At 45.6% G+C, this 15,945-nt stretch overlaps 1 protein-coding gene across 2 annotated transcripts in view; it reads left to right on the top strand.

Moving 5' to 3' along the window:
* KCND2 (potassium voltage-gated channel subfamily D member 2) overlaps positions 1–5,706 on the top strand; it is a 395,949-nt gene extending 390,243 nt beyond the window's left edge. For both annotated transcript variants that reach the window (XM_025184391.2, XM_006122641.4), the window contains one exon: positions 5,529–5,706. In XM_025184391.2, the coding sequence (XP_025040176.2) occupies positions 5,529–5,706 (178 nt within the window). The remainder of the gene's footprint in view (positions 1–5,528) is intronic.
* Positions 5,707–15,945: the final 10,239 nt, after the last annotated feature.

Genomic DNA, 15,945 nt, shown 5'->3' with positions numbered 1-15,945 from the left:
ATATTTCTGGAGGTCTCAGCACATGACCTACTCTTTCATTAAAGATTAATCTTCAATTCTTGGAGATTCCAGGACAATCCTGGATGGTTGGGGACCAAATGTGGAACCAGTCAGGTGTTCATGCGTAATTCTGCCTGGTTCTAACCTGTTGTCTACCAGGTAGCTTTCCAGCACACCCTTCTAGCCACAGCACAAACATGCAAGAATTAAAAGCAGCAGAATACACATACAAGGAGGAGCACATCTCCCACTTCAATGAATTTCATTTTTAAGTGTCTCTTATCCTGGGAACCACCCCTGCAATCGATATACATTCCTCTCAACAGCTCTGTGTACACATGAACCCACCCTCAGGTTCATGTCTCAACTGACTGATAATTATAACTACAGGCAGTCCCCAACTTACGCGGATCCGACTTATGTCGGATCCGCACTTACGAATGGGGCTCTCTCGCCCCGGAGCTCGCAGGCAGCGGTCAGCCACCTCGACCTCCGGGGCGAGAAAAGCTGCTCCCGGTGCCCCTGGTCTGCTGGGAAAGTCTCCAGCAGACCAGGGGCATCGGGAGCAAAGCCGCAACCCCGGCGGGTTTGCTCGCGGTGCCCCTTCTCTGCTGGGGACCGTCTCCAGCAGACCAGGGGCACCGGGAGCAAAGCCACAGCGGCGGCGGGTCCCGCGTCAGAGCAAAGCAGCGGCTGAATCAGGACGCCTGGGGCAGAGCAGCTGGGGTGCTGCCGGGTTGGTCCAGTAGTGCCCAGAGTGGCGCTGCGGGACCAACCGGCAGCACCCCAGCTGCTCTGCCCCAGGGTCCACAACAAAAGCCTGGTCTGCTGGGGGGGGGCACACTAGTTGCGCCCCCCCCCGCACTAGACCAGGGACACGGGGAGCAAAGCTGCAGCGGCGGGGTGCCTCACCTCTGAGGCTTTGCTCTGGCGCGGGACCCGCCGCTGCTGCGGCTTTGCTCCCGGTGCCCCTGGTCTGCTGGAGACGGTCCCCAGCAGACCAGGGGCACCGGGAGCAAATCCGCAGCCGCGGCGGGGTCCCGCGCTTCTGAGGCTTTGCTAGAGCGGGACCCCGCCACGGCTGCGGCTTTGCTCGCGGTGCCCCTGGTCTGCTGGGGACCGTCTCCAGCAGACCAAGGACACCGCGAGCAAAGCCGCAGCAGCGGCGTGTTCCCCCGAGGAGCAGCGCTACTGGAGCAACCCAGCAGCACCCCAGCTGCTCTGCCCCAGGCGTCCCCAAGTCAGCCATTGCTGAAACTGACCAGCGCTGACTACAGGAAGCCCGAGGCACAGTTGCTCTGCCCCGGGCTTCCTGGAATCAGCGGCTGATCAGTTTCAGCAGCAGCTGACTTGGGGTTCTTAAGTTGAATCTGTATGTAAGTCAGAACTGGCGGTCAGTTTCAGCAGCGGCTGAATCTGGACGCCAGTTCCGACTTACATACAGATTCAACTTAAGAAGAAACCTACAGTCCCTATCTTGTACGTAACCCGGGGACTGCCTGTACCACATACTATGAGTCACTGCTCATCTGATCATATAAATAATGCTCAACAGCCCACAAAGTCTGGAGCCAAGAGTGAGGGACAGAAACTTCTGCTCTGTTACTGACTTGCTGTGCAGTTTTAGCTGTCACTGAACCTTACCAGGTGTGAATTTCCCTCAGCTGTGGCCCCAATATACTTCCACCTGACCTCCTTAATGGCCAAAGAAAGCTCTACATGCACTGGAACCCCACTTTCTAGTATGCAAGAGAAGGGAGGAAGGAAGCAGGGGCCTGCACAAAGATTATGGTGGGGAAGATGGCTCTGTTCCCTTGTGCATTGCAAACTTGAGGAGGCGGGGCTGGAGCAAGGAGAGGAAGGCCAATAGAGCAACTACTACACAGCTAGTGAGCACTAAGTTAGAGGGTGTGCAGGACCCTAACTGTTATTACCTACCATGGGGATGAATAGGTGTCTTTGCAGCTGCTCTGCATGAGGTCTCCGAGTTGGACAGATTCTTCACCCCACTCCTTCCTCATCATCCATTTTTGTGAGCTAGCTATTGTTAGTTGGCCCATATTGTTCCAGTCAAGTGATCAGCTACTGGCTGCCATTGTGAGGTGCCAACTGAGCTAATGGATGTCACCTCCTCTGCTTCTCCCAGCCAGGGCAAAACATTTGCATTCCCCATCCCTACCCAAAGCTGATTTCCTCCCATCCTCACCGCACTGCCTTAGACACAGAGCTGGTAAGTCACACGTATGCCCATCAGCATGAAAGCAATGCTGGTTGTTCTTTTTGTAGCAACAATATGTGGTGTTATTTGGGACATAGGCACCAGAAACAGTGAAGGGAGAGGTTCAAAGGGCACTTGCTCTCTCTTACATTTCAAGAGCTCTCTGAGGCTACGTCTAGACCAGCGGAGGTCGTGGATGTGTTCCTGAGCGGGTTTCAGCACCAGGCCAGTTGCTTTTGTTTTCACAGCTTGGTGTCTGATGTCCCTGTGGCAGGGGAGCGGACCAGTGCTTGAAATTACAGAGGCTGAAACAAAATGTTCCAGACAGCGTTTTTTGTTTTGTTTTTTTTTTTTTGGCTCAACCAAAATTTTCCCGGCCCTGGAGGTCGCGAATTAAAAAAGGTTGAGCAAAACTGGTCTAGACTGCAGGCTTCTTGTGCAAGAAGCTTTTTCAGAAGAGATCTTCCACAAAAACTTCTTGCACAAGAGAGCGTCCACACTGCAAAAGTGCATTGAAAAAGAGATGCATTTTTGCGCAAGAGAGCATCCAGACTGCCTGGCTGCTCTCTCGCAAGTAAGCAGTGATTGCTATGGACAGAATAGCCACCAGGGCACCTGTGCATTTTCCTCTTCCCTCTGCTTGCACAAACAAAATAAAACAAAACAAAACAAAACAACCCACCCTTCCCAACCACACACGCCTTTTTGTGCAAGAGCTCTTGTACAAAACGGCATTCTGCCTTGTAGAATGAGGATTACCAATTGTTCAAATACCCCTCTGATCTATTTACTTGCGCAAAAATGCGCTTGAGGTGTGGATGCTCCATGAGTTTTTGTGGAAAAATGGCAATTTTTCCACAAAAACTTGGTAGTGTAGACATAGCCTGAGAGGACACATGCTGGACCCTGGCCCAGCTGGCCAGACAACACCAAGGCCCTCTCTGTGTCATACTAGCAACTGAGCTCTCACCCACTAAAACTGCAGTTCCTCTTGGTGCCAGGGGCTGGCTGGATTCAGGCAGCAGGATCAGCAGAGAGGGTAAGTTAAGGAAAGGGGTAGTGAGGGGCTCCAGAAGGAAGGGCTGGTGGAGGGAGAGCTCTTGGGGGAGTCTGATTAGTGGGGCAGAGACTTGCCCCCCTCCGCTTTTGCAATCTTTCCAGCACCCATCGGTTGGTGCAACAAACTGGAACAGTAATCTACACTACAAAGCAAAACTCACAGCTGGTCCCTGCCATCTGACGCAAGCTCACGGGGCTTGAGCTGCTGGACTCTTTCATTGTGGTGTTAACTTCTGGGCTTAGCTTGCAGCCCGAGCTCTGGGACCCTCCTAGCTCACAGGGCCCTAGAGCCTGGGCTGCAGCACAGCCTAGAAATCTACCCTGCAATGAAACAGTCCCACATGTCAAGGCCTTGCAGGTCAGTGTGCCTGGCAATATTAATGCTCTTGGGAACACCTAAGGTGTATCACATTCGTAAAGGTGTGGAGGGCATAAGGCCACTGTTCTTTTGGCAGCATAGGAAGGCAAGTGAGGAAGGGTGTGTGTGAGGGATAGAGGATTTGTGTGGTAATGGGGAACTGAGTTGGATTCCTCCTTACCCATTCACTTTCTGTGACTCTCCCACCTATTGTTGAAAGGGGTAAAATGTGTGTGAGGATAGTGACCACATTGTAGCCAGGGTACAGGTTGGTTTCAATTTGCTTCTTTAGGCTCTGGCCCTTTTAATGCCTTAATGTCCAACTCCCCCCTAAAAATAGTGTGCAGGTCATTCTCTCACATTTCTATGACTACATTCCATTTAAAAGCTGCACCACAAATCCACCCTTGGATAAGAGTTAAGGTTTTGTCCTTTACTCTGTCCTAGGGCTGTGCCGTCCTAACACTTTCAGCCCCAGATTCCTTATCACCAGGACTCCTGCTCTCTGTCACAAATTGTTGCTGGGCAAACGATTGGGCAAATTATAAGAAGCAAGAGTTCCTCAGCAGTTTAGTCTTTATTCATCCTGTAATCCACTTAGACCAGCTCTTGTCCCTTTGTACCGTTCAAGATTTTCCTGAATTGCACACACATAAAAGGGGGCCTTGGTTTCAAAGAGCTAAAAATCCAAATAAAACCTCATAATTGTTAGACACAAACTACCAGGAGTTTAACTTCACTGATGATTTTAGAACCCATTAGTGTTGGCAAAACTACAGAGAAGAAAATAATACAATACAATAACAAAAAAGAAAGTGGATAATTGTATGTATGAATATTTATGACCAGGTATACATGATGCTGTTGCCTTACAGGGCCGGACCGAGCCATTCCGGCGCCCAGGGCAGACTGTTTAATTGCACCCCAGGTTGGGGAAGGGCGCATGCATGGCCCCGCCCCCGTGCCGGTGCATGGGGGAGGGCACGCGGAGCTGGCGGCGGCAGGACGCATGTGCCTGGCCCGGCATAGCCTGGCTACCGCTGCTGGTGTGCAGCCCGGGCCGGGCCGGGCCTGGCCTGGCTGTTCAGGGCCAAGCGGCTACGGGAGAAAGGGCGCTGCTAGCCGGCGCTGCAGGGGTTAACGCAGTCCCCGCCCCAGGCGACCGCTGCAGGGTGGCCACTGGGAGCTGCTGCAGTCCGTGATCCGGGAGCGCAGTGCCTGATGGCAGTTATAAGGGGCGCTGCACACCCCTTACAGCTGCCATCAGGCGCCCCCCCCCCCCCATAGGGTGGCACCCCGGGCAGCTGCCCGGCTAGCCCATGTCTTAATCTGGCCCTGCCTAAGACAGCTGAAGACTGGACTTGATGACCCAGGAAATCCCTTTCAGTCCTGTGTACATCACCAAGGCTATGTCTACACTACAAATAAGATTGAAGTAACCACAGTCAATCTTCCAGAGTTCTATTTAGCAGGTCTAGTGAAGACATGCTAATTTTAACTGAATGGGCACTCCCATCTATGTCAGTAGTCCTGCTTCCCTGAGGAGTAAGACTAGTCAAAAGAGTGGATGGCACCAAAATTCAACTTAAGATACTTTGACTTAAACTATGCAATTAACGTAGCTGAAGTTGCATATCTTAATTCAAAATTATTCCCTAGTGTAGATCAGGAGCTAGAGAGCTAAGTTTTATGAGTCACAAATCTTTCCTCCTCAGCCACATAGTACATGTCCAGTGACCAAAGGAGCAGAGGCTGTGTTTGCAATGTATTTGTGGTTATCCTACCTGATAAGAAACCAGACTTTAAGGTGGATGGCTGGCATAATGGAATTGAGTAAGCAGAGAAGTTTATAACATTGTAAACAGTTACCTCATTGATGTGTTTCCCCTTTAGCCGATCCAGTTTAAATGCCAAAATGGAAGAGTGTGTAAAACTAAACTGTGAGCAGCCTTACGTCACAACAGCAATAATCAGCATCCCAACTCCCCCAGTGACCACGCCCGAAGGGAATGACAGGCCAGAATCTTCTGCATATTCAGGAGGAAATATTGTCAGAGTATCTGCTTTATAAAACAATTGGAACAAAGACATTTGCCAGCTGAGATCTAGCAACGAGAAGAGTTCTGAAGGAGAAAGCCGGAAAAGACAATACCCCCTTGGTCAGTGTTACAGCAGCCACAGATTGAAGGGGTCCAGAAAACTAAACCATTTGGGTTTCAGTAATGTAGCGCGTGAAGCAGTCAACCAAATGGAGTTTCTACACAGAGTCTGAACGGTTAAACAGAACACTCTTCTTTGATCATTTTGACTTATTCTATGAGCACAATGAAATGTCCCCCATTGATGCTTCTTCTTACCATGGGAATTTTTTTAAAAAAATAAACAAAAAAAACCTCCCCATGTTTGGACAGTATGTTCCGGCAGAATGCAAAACAACAATGAAAAACATTTTGATAATGTCATTTTTTCCTGTTGGTAAATCATGAACTTGTTGACAAATTCCCTATTAAAAAAAGGGGAAAACAAAATGCTCATATGAAATGTTTGTACTGACTGGCAGAAATACAACCATAGTGCATGCTGAAATTCTTTGGAGCTGTGATCTCGATTTACTTCTGTTGTTTTTCAGATTAGGCATGTTAAAATATTACTGTAGAAAGGGGCATTTCTGTGCACTTACTGCTGATTGTTAATGTTCCATGGTAGTTGTACAAATAACTTACCTTTGGAAAATGCAGTATTCCTTACTCAAACTCATTAGCAAACTCAAGGTGTTCAGTTAGTTCAGCATTTATTATTGTTTTATCTTGCTTCCTTGGTACTTCTACAACTGCAATAATTCATTGTATACCTGTTGTATCAGGAATCAGGATTAATTTGTTTAAATATTTTGCACAACTTCATCTACACCATGAACCCAGTGGATGGAAAATGTTTTCTCTAATGTGGAGAAGTTTTAAATAACCATGTAATCAAGACTGTTTCCCACAAATGTACTTTTCAGTCAAACTTCTTTTTGTCCAATATAAATTTTATTTCCATGATGCAGTACATTTACCTGGTCTAACACACCTTTCTTCTTTGAGATTTCAAGACTGCAAAAATTGGCTTAAACTTTTGTGCTTACTTTTGTATTTCCTGAACCAGCCTTTTAGTGTAAAGTTACAGTGTCAATCCCATTTGAAAGGAAATTAAAACAAAGGGGTTTTGTGACAAATAGCACTTAGCTTTAAACCTCTTTGTTTTTCTGCAGTATCTAGAAGATCCAGTCCACCAGGCTTAGCCCCTGGCAGGCCCCCATACGCCCATATTTACCTATGCCTCCACAGGTACAGGCAATCACAGCTCCTGCTGGCTGCAGATCACCCCTCCTGGCCAAAGGGAGCTGCAATCACCTGTATCTGTGGAGGTGTAGATAAATACAGTATAGTGGCAGGGGCCCAATAGGGACTAAACCTTGTGACCCATCACTGTTTTACTGCCCACCCCTGATCTAGAATATTGGCTATGTTGCACAATGGAGGAAATTTAGTGAAAACAGTTTGCTAAAACTCTCCTTTTAGTTGTCTGTAAAACCTGCATCCAAAAATGTTTGTGGAAATTCATATTTTGCAAGGCTATACCTAAGATACACTGATAAACTCAAGATTTTAGATTTTTCTGCAAAATTATGATTTACTTCATTGGAAATTTAGCAGTGGGATCAGACCCATAAATGGATATAAGGACTTTACTATTTTAAAATGCCTTTTTGCTTCAGTGTCTCATAGAACTCAGTTTTCTTACCAAAAGGTTTCTGCGAATTGCAGTTTTCTTTACTATAGAACATGAGAATGTTAAGAGATTTGTCATCTTGAAAATGCTATACACATGAAATAGTGTTTATAGTAGAAATACTGTATCAGCAGAAATTACTGCATAGCTCCATATATATATCTATATATATATATATCTATATATATATATATATATATATATACACACATACACACACACACAGGGCTTGACAAACCGCGGCGAGAGCTACTCACCAGCCCCGCACCACGCATGCGCCAGACCGGCAGTGCACATGCACGCAGTACTGGTGAATGGGGCGCACGGAGAGACCGGCTGAAATCTACACGGGCGAGTAGAATCAGCGGTTTGTCGAGCCCTGTATATATATATATATATATATATATATACCAATAAAAGTCTCTATGCATTAGAAGACATTACCACATGTAATAAACAATAAATTATTTAATAGTTTGAATATTCTATGTTTCAAACTTTCTGGTACCAATTACTGACTACTCTCTTGACTGAACTTAACATTTATATTAAGAGGAAATATAGCATGAAAGTAGAACCTTACTAATCTACACTCTCTTGACGCCCCACAATCAGTTGGTAGTCTCCCCTATAAGCAAAAGATTTAAGAACAAATGCTATAATTACAGCTGAAATTTTATTTTTACAAAATATGCTACAGAATAGTCATTAGTATGCTATTTTTCATAAATTAAAACTAAATTGCACACGACAAAATAAGAGTCTATTTGCAATCGGTGATATTTGTTTTCTTAATATTTGTTCACTTATTCACAAACTTGTTTAATTTTCAGTGCAGTTCCCATTCTTTTGTGCAAATTGGCAAGTTTCTATCATGTTTATAAATGGAATCAAAATTTGAATTCTCTTTTAAGAAGTCAACACAGTGATTATTCCCTGACTTACAGTGAACATATCAAGTAATTCCACTGAAATCGATTATTTTCATTTCCTCTCTCTTACATGTTGTAAAGCTGGGTTCAGTACATTAGTTTTTACTTGCTTCTTAAGTCTATACTCATAATTACCCATAAAAAACTGGCTTTGTTCCTAGTGTTTGCTGAAGCAATTACTGATATGAAAATTGCCCTCATATTAACAATCTATTATAGCTTCTTCTTAGTCACATGATGCTTCTTGTTAATTACATCTGGAAACTAATATAAAATGGCAGTTGCTGAAAACCATTTGGGACAAACCCTGAACCAAGTTAGATCTCCTGCAATCCCACTGACTCCACTGAGATCACACCGGGTTTAAGAATTTGGCCTTTCAATTTTATTTTTCATATGGACGAAAAAAACTGCAACACAGCAATATTTGCATAGCAGTTACATCCCCAATTACAAATTTTTATTTTCATTTTTAAAGTACAGGTTAAGAAATAATTTGGCAAGATTTTTTCAGAAGGCTATTCTTGTCTCCTATTTCCATATATCACTTATGCAAAATGATTAATTAATTTTGAATTTGGAAAATAAACATTCTTTTGGTGTTTTAGGTGATTTAAATGCTGTTTGGTAGTGAATGACTGTTGATGACTGTGTAAAATGCATCTGTGCTGTAAATGAAATGTAATTATTTCTGTGTATCATACAAAGAAACCAAGGTTGTTGTTTTTGACAATTTTGTTTGAAATTCATTGAACGTATTTCAGAGAACAGCATAATACATGGGTTATGCTGAGTGAATAGACCGCAAAGGAATATTTAAATAAAAGATCTGCATGTTTGAACAGGACAACCTGATTTTTCTGTATTTTATTATTCATGGAGCACATTTTCCTACACAGATTCAAAGAACCACCACCTGACTGCAACAACAAACCTCTATGATTCTACTGACATGCATGATGTACACACATTTACACCATTACAAAGATAATGGGCCCTGTGATTCTTCGGTGCAAAGATCTACCCATAGACACTTGCCACCTCTTTTGCCAGCCAGCCAGCCGCCAGCATAGGGGAGTAGCAGGTGGAAAGGGCTATGTAGTATTCCTTGAGTGCTGATATGGTCATGTGGAAGGTCACTGGCAGCTGGTACAGGTTACAGCAACCTGTTTGCTGCTCCAATTTATAGCTGACAGAGCTCATGCACAGCTGGTCAGATAGTCACGTGGACCATAGAATTAGGGCCATTCAATTACTGCCGATAATGAGAAAATATCTAATGCCTCTATATAAAACCATGGTATGCCCACATCTTGAATACTGGATACAGATGTGTTCGCCTCATCTCAAAAAGATATCTTGGCATTGGAAAAATATTCAGAAAAGGGCAACAAAATTATTAGGGGTTTGGAATGGCTGCTATATGAGGAGAGATGAAAAAGTCTGGGATTTTTCAGCTTAAAAAAGAAGAGACTAAGGGTACGTCTAGCTACAGAGTTTTGTCGACAGATGCTGTCGACAAAGCTTCTGTCGACAAAGAGCGTCTACACTACATTCAGTTCTGTCGACAAAACCCTGTAGTCTAGACACAACCCTACATGGAATAACACCTTCTGTCGACAGAACTCTGTCGACAGAAGGCGTTATGCCTCGTAAAATGAGGTTTACCAGCGTAGACAAAACTGCTGAGTTCTGTTATGTCTGAGTTCTGTTATGTCGACGGAACTCAGCGGTAGTGTAGACGCAGGTATACTTTTGTCGACAAAAGTCCACTTTTGTCGACAAAACTTTGTAGTCTAGACACACCCTTTGAGGGGATATAATCGAAGTCTATAATATCATGGCTGGTGTAAAAAAAGTGAATAAGGAAAAGTTATTTACTTATTCCCACAATATAAGAACTAGTGGTCACCAAATGAAATTACTAGGCAGCGGGTTTAAAACAAACAAAAGGAAGTTTTTCTTTACTCAGTACACAGTCAACCTGTGGAACTCCTTGCCAGAGGATGTGGTGAAGGCTAGGAGTTAAACAGGGTTCAAAAAAGAGATAGATAAATTCATGGAGATTAGGTCCATCAATGGCTATTAGCTAGGATGGGTAGGAATGGTGTCCCTAGCCTCTGTTTCTCTGGAGGTGGGTGACAGGGGAAGGATTATGTGAGGATTACCTGTTATGTTCCCTCCCTCTGGGGCATCTAGTATTGGCCACTGTCAGCAAAACAGGATATTGGGCTGGATGGACCATTGGTCTAACCCAGTATGGCTGTTATGTTCTTATGCTTAAAACCACCCTTTAAAATGACAATTTTTGAAAACATCTTGTCAAGAATAGTTCTACTAAATCTGCCCAGATGCTGCATTATTTCAGTGCTGGCATCAGGTTCTATTCTTACAATCTTCTTGCTAAGATGGTCAAATTCTTTTTTTGTGTAATAGCAAATGACAGACTGTACAGTTCTTTTAGCAAATAACCCAATGCAAATAGTTCCCTCTTATTAACCATATATATGGTACTATTGTCGTGTATGCCATTTTACTGGTCCCAAGAATTTAACAGTCTCATCTAGACTGCTCCCCTATTGAAAAGCCCTTAGAATCTAAGAGCATTCTTTTTGTAAGTTTTTTAAAACCATCATATAGAATTTAATAGACTGATGGCCTACTATTAACAAAAAAATTATTGAAAGCATAGCACACTCTCAGCATCTATGCATTTGTAGAGTCATTTCTACAGAAATATATTAAATTCCTGAGGACTTTCCCACACACAATACCATGACAAGGAAACGGGGGGGGGGGGGGGGAATCTTGTAGATAGGTGAGTCGGGGGAAAGAGTAAATAGCAAATATATGTTTCTTGGGCCTGAAATTCTGTGTTTTTCCATGTCATGTAGACTATTTTCCAGAACACATGCATCTATTTGCCTGCAACAATATACATTTTGTGTAGAGAAACCATAGTTACTGAAGCAAACTTCTACTCATACAATTGATCAGATAGAATCATTGGCATCATATTTTGCATCATTTCTCCTGGAGCAGCAATCAAATGCAACTACTAAATGGAAATGACACTGGGTCCATAAATGTAGCGATTGGACATGAAGAGATGAGAGAAGTGAGTGGGCAATACAAGTGCCTACATATCTAGTCTTTAATTTAAATGACAAGGTCTGCCTGGTTATCTATCTAGCTTACATAGTCACTAGCTGCCTGTTTTGGTTATTTATGTATTGCTAAAGCAGCCATTTTTGTGCCATCTAAGCTCTGATATCAAAAGAAGATACAGGAATTGTGTCCAAAGTGAATAGATGGGGGTGAAATGTTTGAAGTAGTTAAAGACATTCCAAATCAGCCAATGAAACTCACTTAGGATTTGCAATGCAATATTAAATATCTAATTTTGTCAACACAAGTAAAAGTACTTGTGTTGACAAGTATGGTCAAAACATCAAAAGTGATACCAAGGTTCTGGTCTGTAAAAGACATTTAATTGTGTAGAGACCTATGATCAAGGGTCTCTATTATTGGTACCGGTTATTACTACTCATATATTGCCTAAAATATATGTGGCACTTTACAAAATGAGTTGTTTACTGAAGACAGAATTTATAGTTATCGTCCATGCAGCAAAGAGGCTAAATAAATACTTAAACTTGGCCAATAAATGTAAAGCTTTATCAGAGCCCCGAGGAAAGTATCCAGAGTCAGAAGCTGTGTCATAACTGCCTTTATCACTATTTATATTCCAGTAGAACCCAGATACAACAACTGGGATTAGGTTACCATTATGCAACATGCTGTACAAATCCAGGGCCTGATCCTGCCCATGTATAAAATTTACCCATGTGAATGGTTTTTCAAAGTGTGCCATTTGAAGCATCTCTACAACTTAATCATCACTGCATGTCAGACATTCATGCACTACTGTCACATTAAAACACAAGTAGTCCTGTGGCACCTTAGAGACTAACAAATATATATATATTTGCTTTCATGGGCAAAACCCCGCATCCTCACGAGTAGTCCCATTGACTTGCCACGTAGGTATGTGTGTGTGTGTTGCTTGCATAGGCAGGGGTTAAGGAATTTTGGAGAGAAGCATGGCACTGGGCAGATGTGGATGGAAAAACAATTCAATACCAGTCAATATTTGCTGAAAGTCCAAAAACTGAAGGTAGAAAGTTTAAAGGGTACCAAATTCTGGCTCTGACATCAGGAGTCACTTAAAGTGCATTTACCAAATCCCTTCCCTTCCCTTCCCACCACTATTTGGCTTCCTGGAGGGGTTGGGATGTTAAAGTATCATTCTTGGAAGTGTAATGCAGGGGCCAGTAGTGGCTGCATGGCTGTGCAATGCAGGAAGGGCCCAGTGCTGCTGAATGGGTTCCCTGATGCTCTGACAAGAGAGCAGCCAGAGTAGGACACAGATGGCCAGACACACTCCCCCCTTCCAAACACACACACGTTTCCCTCTAACACTATTATTGTCAACAGAGGGAAACATCCCTCCCAGCCACTTTCAAATGTAGCAGGGATGGACAGCTCATCTCTGTTGGCAGACAGTGCCGTACATGGAAAGAGATGGTCACTCCATTAGCATGGATTTGTACGGTTTTGATCTAGATCAGTGGTCCCCAACCATTTGGGGTTGCCGGGCGCCAGGGGGTGTGGCCGTTCGCCCACCGGGCGCCCAGGGGGCGGGGCCCCCCTGAGCGGGGCCCCCCCCATAGCCGCATTCCCGGGGCCGGCGCTGGCGCTCTCTCCCCCTTCTCCCCCAAGCGCCACGCGCCCGGGGCCAGCACTGGCGCTCTCTCCCAAGCGCCGCGCGCCCGGGGCCGGCGCTGGCGCTCTCTCCTCCCCCTCCCCCATGCACCACGGGGGGGGGGGTCAAACTGCGGCGCCCCCGGGGCCGGCGCTCACCGTGCGCCACGCGCCCGGGGCCGGCTCCGGCACCGCGCATGTGCCACGTGCCCGGGGCCAGGCCAGCCCTGAGCACTTGGCGAGCGCAGACAAATGCCATGGCGCCCGCGGGCACCGTGTTGGGGACCACGGATCTAGATCAAACACCCTACCCCAGTAATTAGGATAAGGAATCATTAAAGTCTATGAAGCATAGGTGTAAACTCCTACACATAGAAAGATTCTGCAGCACAGGGGTGGGCAATAATTTTTGCCCAGGGACCACTTCAAAAATGTTTGAAGTAGCCCCAGGCTGCCCTGGAAGGGCCGGGGTCTAAACAGGAAGGGGCAGGGCTACTCTACCCCCAACCATGATTAGTCTGGGCATGCAGGGCGGGGGCAGAGCGGAGAAGGTTTTGGGCACTCCCTTGCTCCCAAGCCCTAATTGACCTGGGGGGTGGGAGAGCAGCAGGGCCTCCAAGGGCCGGATCCACCCACTTGGCAGGCCAGATCCAGCCCGCAGACGCCCTTTTGCCCACCCCTGCTATAGCCGATGGCCATGATGTGCACTTAGTTCATGCTTCTAGGAAGCTGCTGAGGGTAATTCACCTGCCACTGCACAATCTGCAGGCCATGAGGAAATGAGTAATTACAGCAAAGTCCACACCTGAGAAGAAAAAAATCACAATCCTAAGCCCCCGTGACTAATGTTGCCACTTCAAGATGGAGAAGCTAGTGATCTAAAAGAACTTCCAAGAATGTGACCCTCACCTCAGCAAACTTCTTTGAACACTTCCCTTGAAAATAGGTCTCTCCTCCACCATATTTATTTATTACATACACGCACAAAATGTGTTAGAAGAGCATTATTAAGGCTTCGGAGTCAAGAAGAAATTTAAGAACTGCCCCTTTGTGGGTGTACATTACGATTCAGACTTCACATGATAGCTTTTCCACAGGTGCCAAAGCCAACTGACAAACAGAACCCTCACTGACGAGGGCCCAATCTGGTTATGGAAGAGATCTCCTTTGGTTCTATTAGCAACGATCCACCCATATGGAATGAAGATGAGGTGTTCTTCATGCCAAAAGTAGCTCTTCTACCTGCCTGGGAGCTACAGCTACACTGCAATAAAAAACCCACAGCACCACACCTTTTATCAACTGACTTGAGCTCACAGGGCTCAACTTTAGTAGAGTTAAAAAAGAAGCAGTCTAGATGCTTGATTGTGAACCAGAGCCCCAACTTTCAGACTCACCCCCCATCATGGCATTTCAGATCTCTGACTCCAGCTTCAGCCCACTTTTCTACACTGCAGTTTTTAGCACCACAGCCTGAGTCCCAGGAATCCAGTTCAGATGACCTGTGCTAGCTGTGGCAATATAAAGGTATGTCTACACTATGGAGCTATTTTGGGATTCCGGAAGTATACTGAAATAGCTTTCTGCATCTACTGAAGCAGCCCGTTATTTTGAAATAGAATCCAGCTTATTCTGACATCTTGGTTAAGGGCAGGGCTGGTCTTAACCAACTGGCAGGTCCAGGTGAGGAAAATTTGTTGCGCAAACAAAAGGGGGGGGAGGAGCCAAAATGCGGTTGTGGCCCCTTTAATTGCTGCACATCCCGAGCAGGCTTCCATCTGTCAGCGGCCCCTTGAAAATAGCGGCCCTAAGACTGGCTCTGGCTAAGGAGCATTTTGGACTAGCAAGTTATTTTGAAATTTGGCACTGTGTAGACAGCACCAAATTACAAAATAAGCTATTTCAAAATACACTCAAAATAAGCTGCACAAATTGCGTAGCTTATTTCGAGCTAAGGGTGCTGTGTAGGTACCTTTAGATATAATCACCATCACCCAAGAGCCATTCTTTTGTGTTAGAAACAACACAGAGGGCATTTTCTGGCAGTTCTTCAGTCCTGCATATGCACCTGTGTGGGGTATCACTGGGTGTCACTTTTCTTATACTCTTGTTCAATGTGTGTATTAGATTACTAGGAGAGTTAGACACACTAACTAAAAGATGTATGTGGATTTTCCTCCTCTTCAAAAGCATGTATTTATTCTACTTTCAGATTTCCCTAAGGAGTCCATCCCCTTGTCTTAAACATTAATAAGAAACTCCTCATAATGCACCTGGAAAGGAGAGTATTAACTTAAGTGGAACTAAGTCAGGTAGAAAGTGTTTCCAGGATTGGGTTCTAAAACAGGGATGGGCAAGATACCTCTCGCAGGCCAGATCCAGCCCACCAAGCCATCGGATCTGGCCCACACACCACCCTGCTGGGACCCTGAGGCACGCAGCAGCCGCTGTTTTGGCAGCTCCGTGTGGCGCTCTACTCGGGAAGGAGCGGGAGGCTTCGGGTGATCTCACCCCAGCTCAATCCTCGGCTCCTATTGGCCGGAAACAACCAGCCAACAGAAACTGAGAGATTGGCCTGGGGAATGGGGACAGTGCAAGCCGCTCCCCCTTCGCGGAGCTGAGAGCCATATGGATGATCAGCCTGCAGTTTTAAGCAGTCTGAGTCTACAGCAGGCAGGGAGCCCAGCCTGCCTTGGAGGGTGCTGCAGAGCTGCTGGCCGGGAGATGCTTAGGTAAGCACCTACCAGCCAAAGCCTGCCTCTGGCACCCCTGCCCCTCTTACATCCCAACTCCCTCCCCCTGGTGACCCTCCAAACCCTCTGCCCCTCCCCCCCAGGTCA

This window comes from Pelodiscus sinensis, chromosome 1 (assembly GCF_049634645.1).
Source record: "Pelodiscus sinensis isolate JC-2024 chromosome 1, ASM4963464v1, whole genome shotgun sequence".
NCBI classification, from domain to species: Eukaryota; Metazoa; Chordata; order Testudines; family Trionychidae; genus Pelodiscus; species Pelodiscus sinensis.
This window is presented reverse-complemented; position numbering and strand designations above follow the sequence as displayed.